The following is a 20,931-nucleotide window of genomic DNA, read 5'->3' as shown; positions in this document are numbered from 1 at the left end:
ATTGCCTCTCTCTAGAGGTTACCAGTGAAAGGGAGATTCAACACCTTTCCTTTTCCACAACTCTCTACCCCCTGACCACTTTAGAACGAAATTAACCCATTGCAATACAGACACACACACTTACAGTTTAAATATAGCAGTCATAAACTCTGGCAGCGCTGGTTGGCAGGGCTGAAGACTGTAGCTTATCATGGTTAAGTTAGATCCATTAAGAGTTAACTCCATTAGGACTGGTCCTCAGGTAATGGAGAGATTTGTCTCTCTCTCTTTCCCTATTAATCACAGGAAGTGCTTTAGAAGTGGAGGTAAAGTGGGGGTTATTACTGAGGTAGTGGATGTAAAGTGTAAAGTGGGGGTTATTATTGGGGTAGTGGGGGTAAAGTGTTAAGTGGGGGTTATTATTGGGGTAGTGGGGGTAAAGTGTAAAGTGGGGGTTATTATTGGGGTAGTGGGAGTAAAGTGTTAAGTGGGGGTTATTATTGAGGTCGTGGAGGTAAAGTGTTAAGTGGGGGTTATTATTGAGGTAGTGGAGGTAAAGTGTAGGTTATTATTGAGGTACTGGAGGTAAAGTGTAAAGTGGGGGTTATTATTGAGGTAGTGAAGAAAAAGTGTAAAGTGGGGGTTGTTATTGAGGTAGTGGAGGTAAAGTGTAAAGTGGTGGTTATTATTGGGGTAGTGGGAGTAAAGTGTTAAGTGGGGGTTATTATTGAGGTCGTGGAGGTAAAGTGTTAAGTGGGGGTTATTATTGGGGTAGTGGGAGTAAAGTGTTAAGTGGGGGTTATTATTGAGGTCGTGGAGGTAAAGTGTTAAGTGGGGGTTATTATTGGGGTAGTGGGAGTAAAGTGTTAAGTGGGGGTTATTATTGAGGTAGTGAAGAAAAAGTGTAAAGTGGTGGTTGTTATTGAGGTAAAGTGTGTGGTACAGAGAGGTTATGGTTGTCATAAAGAATCTCATAGTGATCTGTTAGGGGATGAAATTACAAAAGATGAGTTTAGTTATTTAAAAACACGCCGTGGTGAACTGATTTCTAAACAAAATAAATTACATTTACCAAAAGCATTTCAGAGAAAATATATATATGGGCAGGGCCAGACGTTTCTCTTGATCTGGAAAGCCTACTTGAATGTGTTTCTGACCGTCAACACAGACACTGTATTTATTTAGGCTGCTTGATCTGCAGGACTGTGTGTGTGTGTGTGAATAATGAACATGGGGTGAAGGTGGTTATTGTAGTTTGGGCGGGCGGTACTCTGGCGCTCCGATCCACATCCTGACTGGAAGAGTTGGAGACGACGTTATGTCTCTGACTCAGGAACAATGGAGCCGCCTGTCTGCTGGGAGGATACTGTAATATCTCCTATACACAACACACACAGAGGTAAACACACACACTCAAAGAGCTGAACACACACACTCACAGAGCTGAACACACACACAACACACACACAGGTAAACACACACACTCACAGAGGTAAACATACACACACACACACTCACAGAGGTAAACACACATTTACACAGAGGTGAACACACACACACACACACACACTCACAGAGGTAAACACACACACACACACACACTCACAGATGTAAAGACACACACACACACTCACAGAGGTAAACACACACAGAGGAAGACAATCCCACACACCATAATGCCATCCATCCATCCATCCCTCCCTCCCTCCATCCAGACCACCATTCATTGCCTCTCTCTAGTTACAAGTGAAAGGGAGATTCAACACCTTTCCTTTTCCACAACTCTGTACCCCCTGACCACTTTAGAACGAAATGAGCCCATTGCAACACACACACACACACACACACAGTTTAAATGTAGCAGTCATAAACTAGGAGAGGACCTGGTATTAAAGGAGAGGACCTGGTGTTAAAGGAGAGGACCTGGTATTAGAGGAGAGGACCTGGTATTAAAGGAGAGGACCTGGTATTAAAGGAGAGGACCTGGTATTAAAGGAGAGATGACCTGGTATTAAAGGAGAGAGGACCTGGTTTTAAAGGAGAGAGGACCTGGTATTAAAGGAGAAGACCTGGTATTAAAGGAGAGGACCTGGTATTAAAGGAGAGGACCTGGTATTAAAGGAGAGGACCTGGTATTAAAGGAGAGGACCTGGTATTAAAGGAGAGGACCTGGTATTAAAGGAGAAGACCTGGTATTAAAGGAGAGGAATGGGAATTAAAGGAGAGGACCTGGTATTAAAGGAGAGGACCTGGTATTAAAGGAGAGGACCTGGTATTAAAGGAGAACACCTGGTATTAAAGGGGAGGACCTGGTATTAAAGGAGAGGACCTGGTATTTTAAGGAGAGGACCTGGTATTAAAGGAGAGGACCTGGTATTAAAGGAGAGGACCTGGTATTAAAGGAGAGGACCTGGTATTAAAGTATAGGACCTGGTATTAAAGGAGAGGAATGGGTATTTTTTTTCTGTCAAGTATTTTTCCGTCTTTTTTCTTTGTGCTGGCAGCCGTTTCACCCGACTGGGAAATCTCATTTCCTGTTAGGAAGAGAGCAGACTGTGTCATCTCTTCCCTGACCCATGGCATGAATGGGCCCAGTCCAAAGAAAATACTTTCCCATGACCTACCATAAATGGTAAACAAGTCCTTCATCAATCTGATAATAGTATTATTTCTCAAACTAGTTCTGGTTGGATATCTGGCTCAGTTATGTGACTGTATACATTACTGTATACAGTGGGGCAAAAAAGTATTTAGTCAGCCACCAATTGTGCAAGTTCTCCCACTTAAAAAGATGAGAGAGGCCTGTAATTTTTATCATAGGTACACTTCAACTATGACAGACAAAATGAGAAAACAAATCCAGAAAATCACATTGTAGGATTTTTAATGAATTAATTTGCAAATTATGGTGGAAAATAAGTATTTGGTCACCTACAAACAAGCAAGATTTCTGGCTCTCACAGACCAGTAACTTCTTCTTTAAGAGGCTCCTCTGTCCTCCACTCGTTACCTGTATTAATGACACCTGTTTGAACTTGTTATCAGTATAAAACACACCTGTCCACAACCTCAAACAGTCACACTCCAAACTCCACTATGACCAAGACCAAAGAGCTGTCAAAGGACACCAGAAACAAAATTGTAGACCTGCACCAGGCTGGGAAGACTGAATCTGCAATAGGTAAGCAGCTTGGTTTGAAGAAATCAACTGTGGGAGCAATTATTAGGAAATGGAAGACATACAAGACCACTGATAATCTCCCTCGATCTGGGGTTCCACGCAAGATCTCACCCCGTGGGGTCAAAATGATCACAAGAACGGTGAGCAAAAATCCCAGAACCACACGGGGGGACCTAGTGAATGACCTGCAGAGAGCTGGGACCAAAGTAACAAAGCCTACCATCAGTAACACACTACGCCGCCAGGGACTCAAATCCTGCAGTGCCAGAGGTGTCCCCCTGCTTAAGCCAGTACATGTCCAGGCCCGTCTGAAGTTTGCTAGAGAGCATTTGGATGATCCAGAAGAAGATTGGGAGAATGTCATATGGTCAGATGAAACCAAAATATAACTTTTTGGTTAAAACTCAACTCATCGTGTTTGGAGGACAAAGAATGCTGAGTTGCATCCAAAGAACACCATACCTACTGTGAAGCATGGGGGTGGAAACATCATGCTTTGGGGCTGTTTTTCTGCAAAGGGACCAGGACGACTGATTCGTGTAAAGGAAAGAATGAATGGGGCCATGTATCGTGAGATTTTGAGTGAACACCTCCTTCCATCAGCAAGGGCATTGAAGATGAAACGTGGCTGGGTCTTTCAGCATGACAAGGATCCCAAACACACCGCCCAGGCAACGAAGGAGTGGCTTCGTAAGAAGCATTTCAAGGTCCTGGAGTGGCCTAGCCAGTCTCCAGAACTCAACCCCATAGAAAATCTTTGGAGGGAGTTGAAAGTCCGTGTTGCCCAGCAACAGCCCCAAAACATCACTGCTCTAGAGGAGATCTGCATGGAGGAATGGGTCAAAATACCAGCAACAGTGTGTGAAAACCTTGTGAAGACTTACAGAAAACGTTTGACCTCTGTCATTGCCAACAAAGGGTATATAACAAAGTATTGAGATAAACTTTTGTTATTGACCAAATACTTATTTTCCACCATAATTTGCAAATCAATTCAGAAAAAAATCCTACAATGTGATTTTCTGGATTTTTTTTCTCATTTTGTCTGTCATAGTTGAAGTGTACCTATGATGAAAATTAAAGGCCTCTCTCATATTTTTAAGTGGGAGAACTTGCACAATTGGTGGCTGACTAAATACTTTTTTGCCCCACTGTACATCTGTTGTTGATCCCCAAGGAACACAGGCCATGGACGTCTCCTCTCCATCATCCTCTGTTCTGGGCTGTCTACTTCCGCTCGTTCCCCATTTCGGATCTTTTGTGGTCTGTCGACGTTGTCGTGTGAGGGAAATACAATATCAATGGTTGTGAGACACATTTCATATTTATTATATATTTGTATAACATACAAGCATGTTACAGCAGTAACGTAGAACATGCAATGAGCGGTCGGTCGGTCGGTCATACGCGACGAAGACTGTCACGTTTTGTATCTTCCCATCCAAATCCTTAAATATAATATCTTAATCCATGAAACACATGAACCAGTGAACCTTCACAGACTTTGGAAATGAAAGCATACCAGGTAAATGAAAAGACAGGAAAAATACCCGTTTGAGTTCTCTAATAGAGACTTTTAGTCTTTCTCGCTATTGAATCCAAGTAACAGAAGAGGGAGGCGTCAAAATAACGAGGTTAAACGACCAGATGAGAGCAAACACTCCTCCCTTCGTAATGCTTGCCGACTGGAACACATTTTATTATTATTTATATTTCTGGAGAACGGAGGAGGATGAAAGGAGCAGCTTGTTCTCTTTCTTCATCCCTTCTGTGTTATTCTACATCGGCACTCGGGTTCATTCAAATTTAATTCAGTCATTTTATGACGCGGTCTTCTCTTTCATGATATTTTAAAATATGAAGAAACATTGAAAGTCTCTCACGCACACACAGACAATAAGGGTTCTTTGTTCTTTCATCAGCATCTGAGGAGCAGAAGAGAGCGATGCCTTATCAGGAGTTACCCCAGCGGTAGTCATCAGATTGAGTGCCCAGGGATTTATATACTAAACTTATTTACTAAACTTTGAAAATACAGACCAACATTCTCCAATGGTTTATGTGGTGGGATCACAAGTATGAAAATGGAATAACCAGTAGCCTATATTTGTGTGTGGGTGTATACATATGAGAGACAGCGAGAGAATCACAAATCATTAATGAGGTGCGTGGATATTCAGCACCCTAAAACAAAAGACTCCATTTCCCATGATCCTACAGTCTCAAACAGAACAGTGCCACCACAGGTGCCCAAGTCAATGATGTCCAAGTACAGTATGATGCCAGTGCTTTTGGGCATACGAGTGACAACGATTGGCTGGAGTGTGTATGTTGAGGAGAAGATGACTCCGATCCCCTTTGGTAAGCACCTTCAACACCAATGATAGATTCACACACACACACTAGATGACTGACAGGGGGCACTGTTTCTCCACCATTGTAGAAAATATTTTTGGTTGCTATAGAAATGCCTTTATTGTGATCCCCTTTGTTTTCGTCACGTGTATTCCATTACAGACACCTTAATCCACTCTCAAATGATGTGAACTAAACAAAGTAAAAATATATAATTTTCTTAAAGTATAATTTTTTTTGAAAGTTCTAAAGTTACTGTCCCCACTACAACAACAAAATACTTTAAAACATTGAATTTTCTCCTTGAAAAATGTCATTGAAATACTCCATTCACTCCTATAGTGGACTGCTTCTTCTGGGGAGTACCAATATGGCCGACCAGTGGCTTCAACGCCTCTCATTGGCCATTACATAGCATCAGGAAACCAGGGTTTATATCCATCATTCCACTCCCTTCACCCCTTGATCCAGGACTAGGAGTGGTGGACACCAGTCAGCCTAAACCCCAGGCACGGTTAGCTCTTCTCGGGTCGGTTGCGGTCCAACGCTGCCCTGGGGGTAAACTCCAGCTTCTCTTTGAGACTGAGGACCTGGGTGCTGTCCCGTCCTGCCCCCTCCTCCAGCTTCCTATCCTCCCTCAGCTCCACGATGCTCTTCTCCTCCCCAGGTTTAAGGGTGGTGTCCCCCCTGATGAACCACTCCAGGTGGTACCCCACCGCCCCCACCACGAAGGCCACCGGGAAGGTTATGTAGGGGGCGTAGGTACGCATGGACATCCATAACACTGGCCACATAATGACTGGGGCTGGCTCACTGGGGAGAGAGAGGGAGAGAGAGAGTGAGAGAGAGAGAGAGAGAGAGAGAGAGAGAGAGAGAGGGAGAGAGAGGGAGAGAGAGTGAGAGAGAGTGAGAGAGAGGGAGAGAGAGGGAGAGAGAGGGAGTGAGAGAGAGTGAGAGAGAGAGGGAGAGAGTGAGAGAGTGTGAGAGAGAGTGAGGGAGAGGGAGAGAGAGAGGGAGAGAGAGAGAGAGAGAGTGAGAGAGTGAGAGAGTGAGAGAGAGTGAGAGAGAGTGAGAGAGTGTGAGAGAGAGAGAGGGAGAGAGGGAGAGAGGGAGAGCGGGAGAGCGGGAGAGAGAGGGAGAGAGAGAGTTAGTAGCTGCTGTGGTAATTCAGGTTTACAAAAAGGAAACAAACTGAGGATGCCACGGCAGTTTTAATTTGTTCATTCAAGGATCTAGAAGGCTCAGTGACAGGATGTGTTCAGCCTGGGAGAAAACACAGAGAGGGTTCAACTAAGGACTTGTTAAATACCTGGGTCTTCCCTTCCCTGTAGTAGGAGGAGAGACAGCATGGTACCACAGGTTTTACATATCAACACAAGACTGTTTTGTTGACCTTTTATTGAAACTAAATTACTTTTTGGTGACTGGCACACACACAAAAAGACTTGACATCAAATGAAACTGCACAATAAAACTGGGGCTAGTTATATATGCAAGTTACTTAGCTAGTTAGTAGCCTGTAGATCCAAAGTTGAATTACATTGGATTTGGGGCATCCTAGTGGTTAGAGCGTCAAAACTAGTAACCGAAAGGTTGCAAGATCGAATCCCCCGAGCTGACAAGGTACAAATCTGTCGTTCTGCCCCTGAACAGGCAGTTAACCCAATGTTCCTAGGCCGTCATTGAAAAATAAGAGTTTGCTCTTAACTGACTTGCCTAGTTAAATAAAGGTTAAATATACACATTCAACATCAGGGATAAATGAGCGTTTGGATCAGGACAGTTTCCTCTCACTGACTTCTCACGCGTTTACATGGTTCTGTGCATGATTCAGGTAATACACATTTGAAGACACTTTGAAAATATAATGTCATTATTCTTTCCTGTGGATATATTATCTCACATTCCTTCCTACCTGTGAAAGGACCAAACACGGATGCAACTGCTAAAGTGAGTTAAAATAGAATTATATTAAACATTCTGCCTTGTTTACGCTCAGGACCGTTTACGTAAATTTATGCCCGACATAGAAATTCAAGGTCGGGTATCCAGCCTAGCTAGTTAGCTAACGACTTGACTGAGTCACAACCACAAATAGGCCTCAATAGCTAGTTAATAGTAGCTAGTTACAAAACTTCGGATTACATAGGTAGTTCGTTTTTATATGAGCCGAGTAGTTACATAGATTAACTACATGACAGTAAAACTCGTCATGTCATCCAGAATGCAAAAGGTACTGGAGTCAACCAATGGACCTAGCAAGCTAAAGTTAGCTGTCAACTTCAGCTTGTAAACTACGCTTGTTTCTTTTGAAGCTCACACTTCATTCACTGGTAAAACAGTAACTACTGCGCACATTAAATGACCATGTTCACGTTGTGATTTTTGTAAAAAAAAAAAAAAAAAATACAATGTTCAACAACAGAACTGACTCACCTTCGAAAACGTGGAATGCGCAGTAACTTCCGTATGGCTTGATAACCGCGCCTCCAAATGATTGTGATTGGCTCTACACGGGAACCTCATATCCAATCCTTAGATCGCTATCACTTGTGCGTTCCTTTGAGCTAGGACGTCATTCAGCGGTCATAGTGACAAACAAAAGCATTGGAAAAACTGTAAATGTTTTTTTGCTGAAAGCCTGCAATATGAATATGATACTGATTTTACGGTATTTAGCCTCAACAACAAAACAATTGGGCAATATTTATATGACCCTCGTACAAACAGGCCGATTTTAACCATTTTCTTGACTGCACACATCGTTCATATCTCCCATGCGCATGGCGGGGACAAGTGGTAGTGGTGGTGCGCAGATGTGGGTGGGCTTCTATTTGAATAAACCCATTAAAATATAAATTCATTGTTAATTAACGTAGGCAGGTCCTAAGAAACATTATGACATTCAATTCTTGGACCGACTCTCTTCTCTGTATACATCAATGAGGTCGCTCTTGCTGCTGGTGAGTCTCTGATCCACCTCTATGCAGACGACACCATTCTGTATACTTCTGGCCCTTCTTTGGATACTGTGTTAACAACCCTCCAGGCAAGCTTCAATGCCATACAACTCTCCTTCCGTGGCCTCCAACTGCTCTTAAATACAAGTAAAACTAAATGCATGCTCTTCAACCGATCGCTACCTGCACCTACCCCCCTGTCCAACATCACTACTCTGGACGGCTCTGACTTAGAATACGTGGACAACTACAAATACTTAGGTGTCTGGTTAGACTGTAAACTCTCCTTCCAGACCCATATCAAACATCTCCAATCCAAAGTTAAATCTAGAATTGGCTTCCTATTTCGCAACAAAGCAACCTTCACTCATGCTGCCAAACATACCCTTGTAAAACTGACCATCCTACCAATACTCGACTTTGGCGATGTCATTTACAAAATAGCCTCCAATACCCTACTCAACAAATTGGATGCAGTCTATCACAGTGCAATCCGTTTTGTCACCAAAGCCCCATATACTACCCACCATTGCGACCTGTACACTCTCGTTGGCTGGCCCTCGCTTCATACTCGTCGCCAAACCCACTGGCTCCATGTCATCTACAAGACCCTGCTAGGTAAAGTCCCCCCTTATCTCAGCTCGCTGGTCACCATTGCATCTCCCACCTGTAGCACACGCTCCAGCAGGTATATCTCTCTAGTCACCCCCAAAACCAATTCTTTCTTTGGCTGCCTCTCCTTCCAGTTCTCTGCTGCCAATGACTGGAACGAACTACAAAAATCTCTGAAACTGGAAACACTTATCTCCCTCACTAGCTTTAAGCACCAACTGTCAGAGCAGCTCACAGATTACTGCACCTGTACATAGCCCACCTATAATTTAGCCCAAACAACTACCTCTTTCCCTACTGTATTTTATTTATTTATTTATTTTGCTCCTTTGCACCCCCATTATTTTTATTTCTACTTTGCACATTCTCCCATTGCAAATCTACCATTCCAGTGTTTTACTTGCTATATTGTATTTACTTTGCCACCATGGCCTTTTTGCCTTTACCTCCCTTATCTCACCTCATTTGCTCACATCGTATATAGACTTGTTTATACTGTATTATTGACTGTATGTTTGTTTTACTCCATGTGTAACTCTGTGTCGTTGTATGTGTCGAACTGCTTTGCTTTATCTTGGCCAGGTCGCAGTTGTAAATGAGAACTTGTTCTCAACTTGCCTACCTGGTTAAATAAAGGTGAAATAAAAAAAAATAAAAAAAATGACTAACAAAATAATTGTGAAAAGAATAGCATATTTTTAGTTGAATAAGGCCAATGTTATGGCTCTGTGCATCCAAATGAAATGAAATTGTTCATTAAAACAGACAAGACTCATCTACCCAATAATAGTCAACACAAAGTATTTTATAGTAAAAATAAAATGGAATATAAACAGAAGAAGAAAAAAACATTTTGACAACTTGTCACTGGAACAATGTCAACAACAACAAAAAGTTGTTTCAAAACAGAGCCCAATCCAATGCTTATATTTGTGTCATCCATGTTTCATCTCTTTCCTATCCTCACTCCACTTTGTTAGGGAGCAGGCATAGGGTCTTACCGTCATCATCATAATAATTTAAAAAAGAATAGCAATCCTATTTTCAAAAGCATGTGTCCCGCTTCATATTTCATAACCTTCGCAGGGGTTTGGAGTTGCCTATATACGCGCTTCATATTCCATAACCTTCGCAGGGGTTTGGAGTTGCCTATATACGCGCTTCATATTCCATAACCTTCGCAGGGGTTTGGAGTTGCCTATATACGCGCTTCATATTTCATAACCTTCGCAGGGGTTTGGAGTTGCCTATATACGCGCTTCATATTTCATAACCTTCGCAGGGGTTTGGAGTTGCCTATATACGCGATGAAGCAAAAAATATGCCTATACTTGATTTAGGCTACATTATAGCATGCTGACTGTTTCTGAGCAGAGCTAGATGAGCAAACGAATAGATTAGCTTCCATCACCTCCACGTATTAGCCCGGACAGAAAACTAAGGCCTATACAGAGATTCCGTCGAAACAAAATCACATTGATTGTCAGACCAGTCAAGTGTTTTTGTCGGGGGCCTCGGTTACTAAGTGACTGAAGAGCAAAAATAAATGACCCTTGTTAAAACTACACAACATGGCAACGTGTAATTAATGAGCCGACTAGACAAGATGATCATGAGCAGCACTCACCTCAAGTTAGCTAACATTTCCACAGCCTTTTTTTTAAATTGTAGCCTAAACTAAAAATCTGACATGTATTGATTTATCAAAAGGAGCCCCCCCCCACCCCCAGCAAAAATATAAAATAAAATGATCTATACTGAGCAAAAATAAAACAACATGCCACATAAGATTTTACAGAGTCACAGCTCATATAAGGAAATCAGTCAATTGAAATGAATTCATTAGGTCCTGATCTATGGATTTTACATGACTGGGAATACAAATATGCATCTGTTGGTCACAGAAGGGGCGTGGATCAGAAAACCAGTCAGTATCTGATGTGACCACCATTCACCTCATGCAGCGAACCATCTCCTTAGCATAGAGTTGATCAGGCTGTTGATTGTGACCTGTGGAACCACTCTTCTTCAATGGCTGTGCGAAGTTGCAGGATATTGGCGGGAACTGGAACACGCTGTTGTACATGTCGAGCCAGAGCATCCCAAACATGCTCAACGGGTGACATGTCTGGTGAGTATGCAGGCCAAGGAAGAACTGGGACATTTTCAGCTTCCAGAAGAAAGAGAAATTAACATTAAATTCTCTGGCAACAGTTCTGGTGGACATTCCTGCAGTCAGCATGCCAAATGCATGACACCTCAAAACTTGAGACATCTGTAGCATTGATTTGTAACCGAACTGCACACTAGATTGCCTTTTGACCCCAGCACAAGGTGCACCTGTGTAATGATCATGCTGTTTAATCCGCTTCTTGATATGCCACACCTGTCAGGTGGATGGATTATCTTGGCAAAGGAGAAATGCTCACTAACAGGGATGAAAACACATTTGTGCACAACGTTTTAGAGAAAAAGCATTTTGTTAGTATAGAACATTTCTGGGATCTTTTATTTCAGCACATGAAACATGGGACCAAAACGTTACTTTTTGCGTTTTATATATTTGATCAGTGTAGTTGACCACACGCGGGCGGATAGGCTATCGCTTCAGATTTATTACAGAAAGACTGAATGACATTTGATACATGCCTTCAATTGCATTAGCCTACTTTATTCCAATATTTGGGTCATTCAGAAAACAGTGCATGCTTAGTGGTGGGATATGCAAAAAATAAATAAAAAAATGGGCAAAGTGTCCTTGCAAAGTTTGGAACTGGCAGGAGGATGGTTCATGGGCGCTGCCTAGCAACCATCAATAGTTTGAGCGCATAGTGAGTGCCGTGGCATTATGGCTACGTTTCATACCAAGCCGTAGGAGGAAAGAGGAAAAAAAGTAGAAATACGAAAGGGATTTCATTAAATGGCGCCTTAGCTCCAAAGGGATTTCATTAAATGGCGCCTTAGCGCCAAAGGGATTTCATTAAATGGCGCCTTAGCGCCAAAGGGATTTCATTAAATGGTGCCTTAGCTCCAATGGGATTTCATTAAAAAAAAAAAAAAAATTGCATTTCAAGTTTTGAAAACTTTATTAGAATACAATTTCAAGTTATGGCAGTAAACAATACATTTAATTTAAAAAAAATTATAATTCAAAGACAGATTGGTCCTGAACTATCCAATGGCTGAAATATAACTGTGCGTCAATGTGCAACGGTGATCATCAACAGTCATAACCATCACAGCTACCAGCAGATACGGTAGTGATTTGGAGTAAAGCTATGTTGTCAAAATTATTAAAAAATTGGCTCTGGCGCATTATTCGAGTGTACCGAGTGTCATACATGCAATGTAACTGATACCCAGCTATACTTTGAGCCGGTTTCCTAGACCAAGATTAAGAGTTCGCCCTGGACTAAAAAGCATTGGCAATTGGGAATCTGTACTGAAAATGCTTTGTAGTCCAGGATGAGGCTTAATCTTGGTTCAGGAAACTGGCCCTATGAGATTGACACTACACATGAGGTTAAAATGGCACATCAAGTTCCATCATGCAAATCAAGTCCTGGAGTTGACATATTAAGGATGCTTGTGAGCAGGTCTGCAGTAGGAATATATATATATATATATATATATATATATATATATATATATATATATATATATATATATATATATATAGACTCCATACCCTTGTGTGTGATACACACACACACACAGAGAGACGAAGAGAGTGATTAATTGTATCTCCTCCTCTCCCCTAGTCTCCTCCATTTCCTCATCCTCAGTTTGACTCATTTGTCCTCCATCTTGATTTCAGGGTGTTGGCTTTAGGTGGACCCTTTTTGCCTATTATTGGTGGCTGGCACCGGAGGCTGGTGAAGGGAGGACAGCTCAAAATAACAACTGGAATGGAGTAAATCAAAAAGATGATACTATAAAAGCCTGTTCCCACCCCATGTAAAGTGTCACCAGCCACCACTGGGGAGGTGACTATCACCATCTGTCCCTCTCACATGAGCCTGTTGACGGTGGTGGAGAGGAAGTCTTCGTAGCTCATGCGTATGTTTCCCGTCATGGCGGAGTCCTTCTCCCTGAAGGCCTGCGTCATGCTCTGTAGCTGTGTACACACCTGGATGAAAGAGTCTAGCTGCAGGGAACCAGGACGCCCAGAGCTCACAGCGTACTTAGCTGCTATCGTCTCAGTGAACTGGGGACTCAGGTTATATCCCATCTGGGACAGGGCTGGAGGGGGGGAGAGAGACGGAGGACAAAGACCCATAGAATAAGACAAACAGAATGTTTTTATTTCATTTTCTCCATCAATCAAAATGTCTTCTGCTTACATTGTCGTCACAGAGAGTTTTCACTAAGTCACGTCATTGGGGACGTCAAAATGAAAATTATATTTAAGTGGGAGTAAAGATTCACCTCATACTGAACACAGGCCCCATCCACACACGCCTTACCTTGGTGTAGCTCAGTGCCACTGATGCAGCCGGAGCGGTCGCGGTCGTACTGTTGGAACAGCTGTCTCCACTGTTGCATGAAGACCCACAGGGCTGAGAACCCAAACAGGTCGATACGGCCAGACTTGGTCTTGTCAAACATGTCTGGTATAAAACAGGAGAGAAAATACATGAATTCACAGCAGGTCTACAGCTGACAACATTAGGGTTGTATTGGTAACCACACCAGGTGATTTGTAGAAAATGACCATGCTTCTTCTCTTCTCTCATCCTCGAGAGTTACTGTCAGGTACATTTATGTTCTTTGAAAAAGTACAGATGTCCTTTAGTGAATGGGAAAACGTTGGTTGGTAAAAACCCAGCGATGAGTCAATAGTCTATGACAGAAGGGTATGGAGTCAATACGGCAAGGGTATAATCAAATGTGCTCATTGAGAGACAGGGTGCGTGGCTAGGTCTGTGTGGAAAGTGGCACGGAGAGAAAGAGCGGAGAGAGATGACTCAGGTAGCGAAGTAAACTATAAAAATGGACATTACACATGGCGTATCACATTTAACAAACCAAACATTCAAATACCGGTGAATAAGATAAAGTAAGAACTCAAACCGGTCCCTGTATCAATGCTTTATACTAAAATACGGTATTACCGCCCAGCACTACTATGGGGGACAGTAGATTGACGATTGATTGAAAAGCTAGTGCTTTTGTTGTTCGTTAGGCCTACTCATCTTGTTGACAAAAAGAAAAATGTGGATTTCTTCCAATATCTTCAGTATGCACCTCAGATTTTTTTTAATGTCACCTTTATTTAAACCAGATAGGCCAGTTGAGAACAAGTTCTCATTTACAACTTCGACCTGGACAAGATAGAGCAAAGTAGTGCGACACAAACAACAACACAGAGTTACACATAAACAAACGTACAGTCGAGATAACACAATAGAAAAATCTATATAAATTGGGTAAGGATGCGCACAGTTACGTCCCTGATGTGTCTGTCTTCACTTGTAGCCTGTGAGAAAGACCCGATCACGTGACGGAGAGCCATGCGAGTGAGAGACACTTCAGATTGCACAGCTCACTCAGGGAGAAGGGCACAACGCAGCACTCCGGGCCGAAACAGGCATGTATTGTTTTGTTTTTTTAGGGTGCATTACGGCCACAAAAGGGGACGCCGCCGTGAAATTCGAGGCATTATCATGTGCTAGTCAAATTGTGAATGAGAGACTGATGAAGTGTGTACAGCCCGCGCAAAAAACAAAACAAAGCAGAGCTCATGCCTTTTCAAGCGACTTTCTTCACAACATCATTAGAGTCTCATCAGGCAGCCTTACAATGTATTAAAAATCAAAAACATATAGTCCAACATTTGTAGAACAACTCAAATTATATTAATAACTGTAAGCATTAAGCATATAGGAGGACCTATTTCTTTGTTTACCACTCAACACAGAATAGCCGCATGTGAGCACTACCTCAAATCGTTTAGAGAAAATATTTATATTTTATTCAGCTTTGTTCAATTGTATTCTTCATACTATAAAATAATGTCACGGAATTCTAAGCAAATCTTGTCTGCTAAATGAACTAGTGTCGCCCACAGCCATATGGCATAGTGAGATCAGGACATTTTCCTTCATATCATACTTCTTTAGACCGGTCTAAAATAAATGTACTGTGAAGGTGCAGGCTATTTTACATGGATTTATTAGACTTAAAAAGAAAAGGCTTGTAAGAAGCCAGGAGATGCTAAATGTGTTTATGTTAATTCTTAGAACCACCACTCCCGGCCCCGGGCGAATTGTCGTCAGCAACCGCTGAATAGCATAGCGCAACAGTCAAATAATCTTACTAGAAAATATTCATATTCATGAAATCACAAGTGAAATATAGCGAAACACAGCTTAGCCTTTTGTTAATCAGAAAAGCAATCAAATTAACCGTTTACCTTTGATGATCTTCGGATGTTTCCAATCACGAGACTCCCAGTTAGACAGCAAATGTTCCTTTTGTTCCATAAAGATATTTTTTATATCCAAATACATCTGTTAGTTTGGTGCATTATGCCCAGGAATCCACCGGAAATAGCGGTCACGACAACGCAGACAAAAATTCCAAATTATATCCATAATGTCGACAGAAACATGGCAAACGTTTTTTTATAATCAATCCTCAAGGTGTTTTTCAAATATCTATTCGATAATATATCAACCGGGACAGTTGGCTTTTCACTAGGACCGGGAGGAACAATGGTTGCTTCTCTCTTTCGCGCAAGAATCACTCTGAGAGCCCCCACCTATCCACTTACACAATGTGGTCATTCGCGCTCATTCTTCAAAATAAAGGCCTGAAACTACATCTAAAGGCTGTAGACACCTTAGGGAAGCCATAGAAAAAGGAATATGGTTGATATCCTTTTCAATAGTCAATAGGGATGCATAGGAACACAGAGCTTTCAAAATAAGAGTCACTTCCTGATTGGATTTATCTCAGACTTTCGCCTGCAATATCAGTTCTGTTGTACTCACAGACAATATTTTAACAGTTTTGGAAACTTTAGGGTGTTTTCTATCCTAAGCTGTCAATTATTTGCATATTCTAGCATCTGGTCCTGAGAAATAGGCCGTTTACTTTGGGAACATTCATTTTTCCAAAAATAAAAAAAATAGTGCCCCCTAGCTTCAAGAGGTTAAAAATTGTCAATTACCATGAGACACGACAGTTATTTGCATGACAATCACCGGCTGATAAAATGATAACCCCCCCCCCCCCTTTCCAACCCCCTCTTCCCCGTTTAACTCACTGATCATCATAAGGCAGGTCTCGTCGTTAAAGGCTGACCAGTTGGAGTTGACCAGAGCCTGTTTCAGTTCCTTTAGAGTGATGGAGCCGCTATGATCGGTGTCCACTGTCTGGAACCACTGGTATGCTTCTGGGTTCACCCCTGGTGGTATGTTACCTAGGGAGGAGAGAGGGGTTAGAGAGAGAGGGATGAGAGAGAGAGAGATGAGAGAGAGATGAGTGTTATACGAGAAGAGACTTACAGGTTAAACCATTATAACAAAGTCTTTGGTTGAGGTTTGTGTGTATGCCTTGGAAAATGTCTTGTCTGTGCATGCGTCATGCCATCTCTGGAGGGGGGTGGGGAGAGAGAGAGAACTGTTTCCAGATCAGATAAGAAGACAGTGATTAATAAACACACTTCCATGCAGGTTGTAGTAGATAGGAAAGATAACCATGGCAAATAATACTGGTAGATGGAAGGAGACTGACAGATTGAAAGGCCAGCCGGACCACAGATAGACAGACGGAGAGAGAGAGTGGGGGAAAGAGTGAAAGAGGGAGAGAGAAGGGGAAGTAGATTGAGTGAAAGAGAGAGAGAGAGGTAGTAGATTGAGTGAAAGAGAGGGAGAGAAGGGGGAGTAGAGTGAGTGAAGGAGAGAGAGGGAGGTAGTGTCATTTAAAGCTGAGCCGAGATGCATGCTGTCCCTGTAGGGAGTGGTAATAAGTCTGTTTATCAGCCCCGTGACTCAGCTACCACAGGGGGACAATATCACTACTTCACACACACAATTACCCCAGTCATCACTCTACCAGTCTAAGTCCTGCTCAGTGGTACAAACTAAATCCTGTCAGTCTACAGGTCAGACTGTCAGTCTCTACAGGTCAGTCTCTACAGGTCAGACTGTAGGTCTCTACAGGTCAGACTGTCAGTCTCTACAGGTCAGACTGTCAGTCTCTACAGGTCAGACTGTCAGTCTCTACAGGTCAGACTGTCAGTCTCTACAGGTCAGACTGTCAGTCTCTACAGGTCAGACTGTCAGTCTCTACAGGTCAGACTGTCAGTCTCTACAGGTCAGACTGTCAGTCTCTACAGGTCAGACTGTCAGTCTCTACAGGTCAGACTGTCAGTCTCTACAGGTCAGACTGTCAGTCTCTACAGAGGTAAATCTATGGAGGCAGAGACCCTGTCTGAACCCTTGTCTGAGTCCGTATCACACGTTTGTTTTACTATCCTTGTGGGGACCAAGTCAGTGGTTCCCATTCAAAATCCTATTTTCCCTAACCAGTGAGCCTGACCCGTAAGCCTGACCCGTAAGCCTAAAAATAGCCTTTTTCCTGGTGGGGACCAGCAAAATGTTTTCTTAGTTTTATTATCCATGTGAGGACTTCTGGTCCCCACCAAACCACACAGCGAAAACTATTAACATAGTAACTGACCTGCTGGAGACTGCTGTCTATAGGGCCCTCCCTGTGGCTGTCCTCCATACCCCCCAACATAGGGCCCTCCAGGGGTCTGCCCCCCTCCGTATGGGGCCCCTGGTGCTCCCCCAGCCTGCCTCCCCTGTCCTGGGGCCCCATAGCCCCCGTAGGGACCTCCTGGTGCAGCCCCTCCAGCATTTTGACTCCCTGGAGGGGCGGTTGCTCCCCCGTACGGGGCGTAGCCCGATGGGCCAGAGCCTCCATACTGTCCTGGTGGAACACTACCCCCGTATGGAGATCCGTGGGGAGAAGGGCCACCAGGTGGAGCACTACCCCCGTACGGAGCACCAGGGGGTGGGTGTTGACGGGGGAAGTTAGCCCCTCCAGCTTGTCCTCCTGGATAACCCTGGCGAGAGGGGAGGACGACGTTCAATTGGTTAACACGATAAAACACAAATCATAAACATAGTAGCCTAGGTTACTGTTGATTCCCTTTTCTATTTGTAAAGACAGCGAGGAGCCGATATTGTGTCGCCGAAATGCAAATATCACCACGTTGCCTAAATATCCTAAGGTCAAACTATACAACACAAATAACCTGATACGAATGATCGTCATCCCAATATAGCCTACTACATACAACTTGAAACAATAAGCCTGGTTTACAGGCATTGGACTCTACCGGTCAATAATTGAGCAACATTAGGCCACTAAAGCACAAGCACTAGGCTTCAGCCAAGCACATGTAGCCGCATGGGGCAAACTTAGCCCAATACCACATATTGGACTAAAGGAGTCGAAAGTTACTCCACATAACGTAAACTCACCCCATTCCGTACGAATGTGCGCGACCGCAACATTCAAACGAGGCTACAAAGAAAACGAATGGGACTGTAAGCGACTGTGTCGACGTCCAAATCTGGGGGGCGTGAACTACGTTTCTATTCAAGCGTTGATCGACATGGTAACGGCTCTATAGTATTGGAGAAAAGTTGAAAAAACTGACCCTCCATTACATCGTGACGTGTCATGTCGTAACGTACAGCACGAATTACAATCTCTCTCCACCAAACAGGAAACGGACAGTGACGGGGGTAAGGGGGGGGGGATACCTAGTCATTTTTTGCGTCATCATTCTCAAAGCTGCTTGTTTACTTCTAAGATCACTTTGGCACCGCCCTAAAAACCAGATTAAAATTCGACACAAACCTTCAAATAGGTATGTAATGACATATTATATCAACTCTTTATAGTGTTTTAATTTACATTTTAGAGGCGATGAGGTGATAAGTTGGACAGATCAAGTGAAAAAAAAAGAGCTATTTTCCCACACAACAACACACAACTCCTTCTCACTATCACGCATTAGTTTCCCTTCCCCACCCGCTTTTAACGGGGCTCCGCCTTGAATCATGCAGAAATGGGCAGCGTTTAGGTCATGTCATGGATTCTGTTGGAAAGGGGAGAAATTGTGCTTTACAATGGTATTGACATTACAGTTGATCTGGAAGTACTACGTTTTTGGGGCGCTAAAAATAAGGGCAATTGTACGGACCAAGGCGATGTACGAGTTTACGTTAGTCCAAGGAACCTTACATGTTCTGTTTAAATGCAAATTGGTTCTGGAAGCAAAAAAAATAGTCAAATAATCCATCTAAAACGTGAGTCGATTCTCAATGTGGTCCGGTTCTAGAAACATAAGCCCTCTACTTTCCTGTCACATCCAAGATATTTCACAACTAGAAAAGAAACATTAGCTGCACCGTGTTTTAACCGGTTAACAGAGTTACAGCAGACAGCATTTTTCCAGCGACAACACATTTTCCGTTTTACACCCAGGTGTTCTGGGAGAGGCCGATTAGCGCCGGTCTTCCGCCCTTTTCACTGTAACACGGAGATATGTCCGTGTGGGAAGACTAACTCTATAAAAAATAAATTAAAGTGTGTAGTACTTTAAAAAGTTGTCTTTTGAAAACCGGAGGTCTTACTGATGTGAAAGTACCGTAACAAGCGCCCGGACTCTACACAAAACGCCCCGGTCAGATGATACTGTCGTCAATAGGCGCTGAAGCAGATAGCGACTACCGGGTAAGGGCCAGCTACGCATACTTATAGTTACCGTGTAACAAAAGGCAATTGTTTCAGGGGACAAATGATGCTTACTTCATAAATGTACCAGTGTATAATCACTCTGCTTTGAACACAGAAACCGGTTATATTGTAACTAGTTACATGTTTATAGCCGCCTTGCTAAAAGGTTAGCTGCAGTAACTTTGTTTTTGTAGCAGTCAATAGGTTATAGAGCGGTCCACTCATTTCACCACCTCAAACGACGACACACCACACGCATAGATGGACATATCACGACGCAGAACATTAAACAGCTATTATACATGTTTATAATAAATATCAAACCAGGATACGGTATATTTACCTGGCCGTAGTGGAAACTCATTTCGAATAGAACTTCGATACCCACGTATCCGCACAGAATACAGTCAACCACCTTCTCGAAGCGGATTGGCGCATTTTGCTTGTCAGTCAAAACCACACCCACGTCCAACGCGTCTGATTGGGTCGAGAGAGTGGAACAAATGATCACGGTGGAACTAATGAGTCATACCTCGAGAATGCACCGAAACTACATGAACATATGAATCAGTTGTCATTACACACACACATACATCAAATCAAGAGACCGATGAGGTGACACACAATTGCCCCAGCGGGACGGTTTAGCCGGACGGGATGTCCTTGTCCCGTCGCTTTCTAGTGACTCCTGTGGCAGGCCGGGCGCATGCACGCTGACGCGTTCGTCTATGGGGGGTGATATGTGCCATAATTAAGCCTAGGCAACCGTACTACCGTGTGTCTTTCAAATCACATTTTATTGGTCACATACACACAGTTAGCAGATGTTATTGCTAGTGTAGCGAAATGCTTGTGCTTCTAGTTCTGACAGTGCAGCAATATCTAACAAGTAATCTAACAATTCCCCAGCAACTACCTTATACACACAAATCTAAGTGAGGAATGGAATAAGAATATATAAATATATGGATGAGCAATGTCAGAGTGGCATAGGTAAGATGCAATAGATAGCATAGAATACAGTATATACGTACATATGAGATGAGTAATGCAAGATATGTAAACATGATTAAAATGGCATTA

The 20,931-nt window shown here is 42.9% G+C and overlaps 2 protein-coding genes across 2 annotated transcripts; both read right to left on the bottom strand.

Moving 5' to 3' along the window:
* Positions 1 to 4,465: 4,465 nt before the first annotated feature.
* smim12 (small integral membrane protein 12) lies at positions 4,466 to 8,083 on the bottom strand. The gene is made up of 2 exons (XM_036971384.2): positions 7,952 to 8,083; positions 4,466 to 6,328 (listed from the first exon to the last, which is right to left on the bottom strand). Exon 2 carries the CDS (start codon positions 6,307 to 6,309, stop codon positions 6,031 to 6,033), a length of 279 nt encoding a protein of 92 aa, XP_036827279.1. The 5' UTR covers positions 6,310 to 6,328; positions 7,952 to 8,083; the 3' UTR covers positions 4,466 to 6,030.
* A 4,071-nt stretch (positions 8,084 to 12,154) lies between these two features.
* On the bottom strand, positions 12,155 to 20,560 carry pef1 (penta-EF-hand domain containing 1). The gene is made up of 5 exons (XM_090228535.1): positions 20,192 to 20,560; positions 17,776 to 18,163; positions 16,358 to 16,513; positions 13,554 to 13,697; positions 12,155 to 13,329 (listed from the first exon to the last, which is right to left on the bottom strand). The coding sequence occupies exons 1-5, from the start codon at positions 20,210 to 20,212 to the stop codon at positions 13,097 to 13,099; spliced, it is 942 nt and encodes a 313-aa protein (XP_090084661.1). The 5' UTR covers positions 20,213 to 20,560; the 3' UTR covers positions 12,155 to 13,096.
* Between the last annotated feature and the right edge of the window lie 371 nt (positions 20,561 to 20,931).

This window comes from Oncorhynchus mykiss, chromosome 30 (assembly GCF_057628025.1).
Source record: "Oncorhynchus mykiss isolate SJ-2025 chromosome 30, ASM5762802v1, whole genome shotgun sequence".
NCBI classification, from domain to species: domain Eukaryota; kingdom Metazoa; phylum Chordata; class Actinopteri; order Salmoniformes; family Salmonidae; genus Oncorhynchus; species Oncorhynchus mykiss.
Note: the sequence above shows the minus strand (reverse complement) of the source record. Positions and strands in the feature narration are given on the sequence as shown.

What these genes read in the sequence shown, in the direction of transcription:
- smim12 (XM_036971384.2), bottom strand. Translation starts at nt 6,309, where the DNA reads ATGTGGCCAGTGTTATGGATGTCCATGCGTACCTACGCCCCCTACATA.
- pef1 (XM_090228535.1), bottom strand. Translation starts at nt 20,212, where the DNA reads ATGAGTTTCCACTACGGCCAG. An exon ending in TAGACAGCAGTCTCCAGCAG is followed by an intron (nt 16,514 to 17,775) that starts GTCAGTTACTAT and finishes TCTCCTCCCTAG; the next exon opens with GTAACATACCACCAGGGGTG. An exon ending in GACCTGCCTTATGATGATCA is followed by an intron (nt 13,698 to 16,357) that starts GTGAGTTAAACG and finishes GTTTTATACCAG; the next exon opens with ACATGTTTGACAAGACCAAG.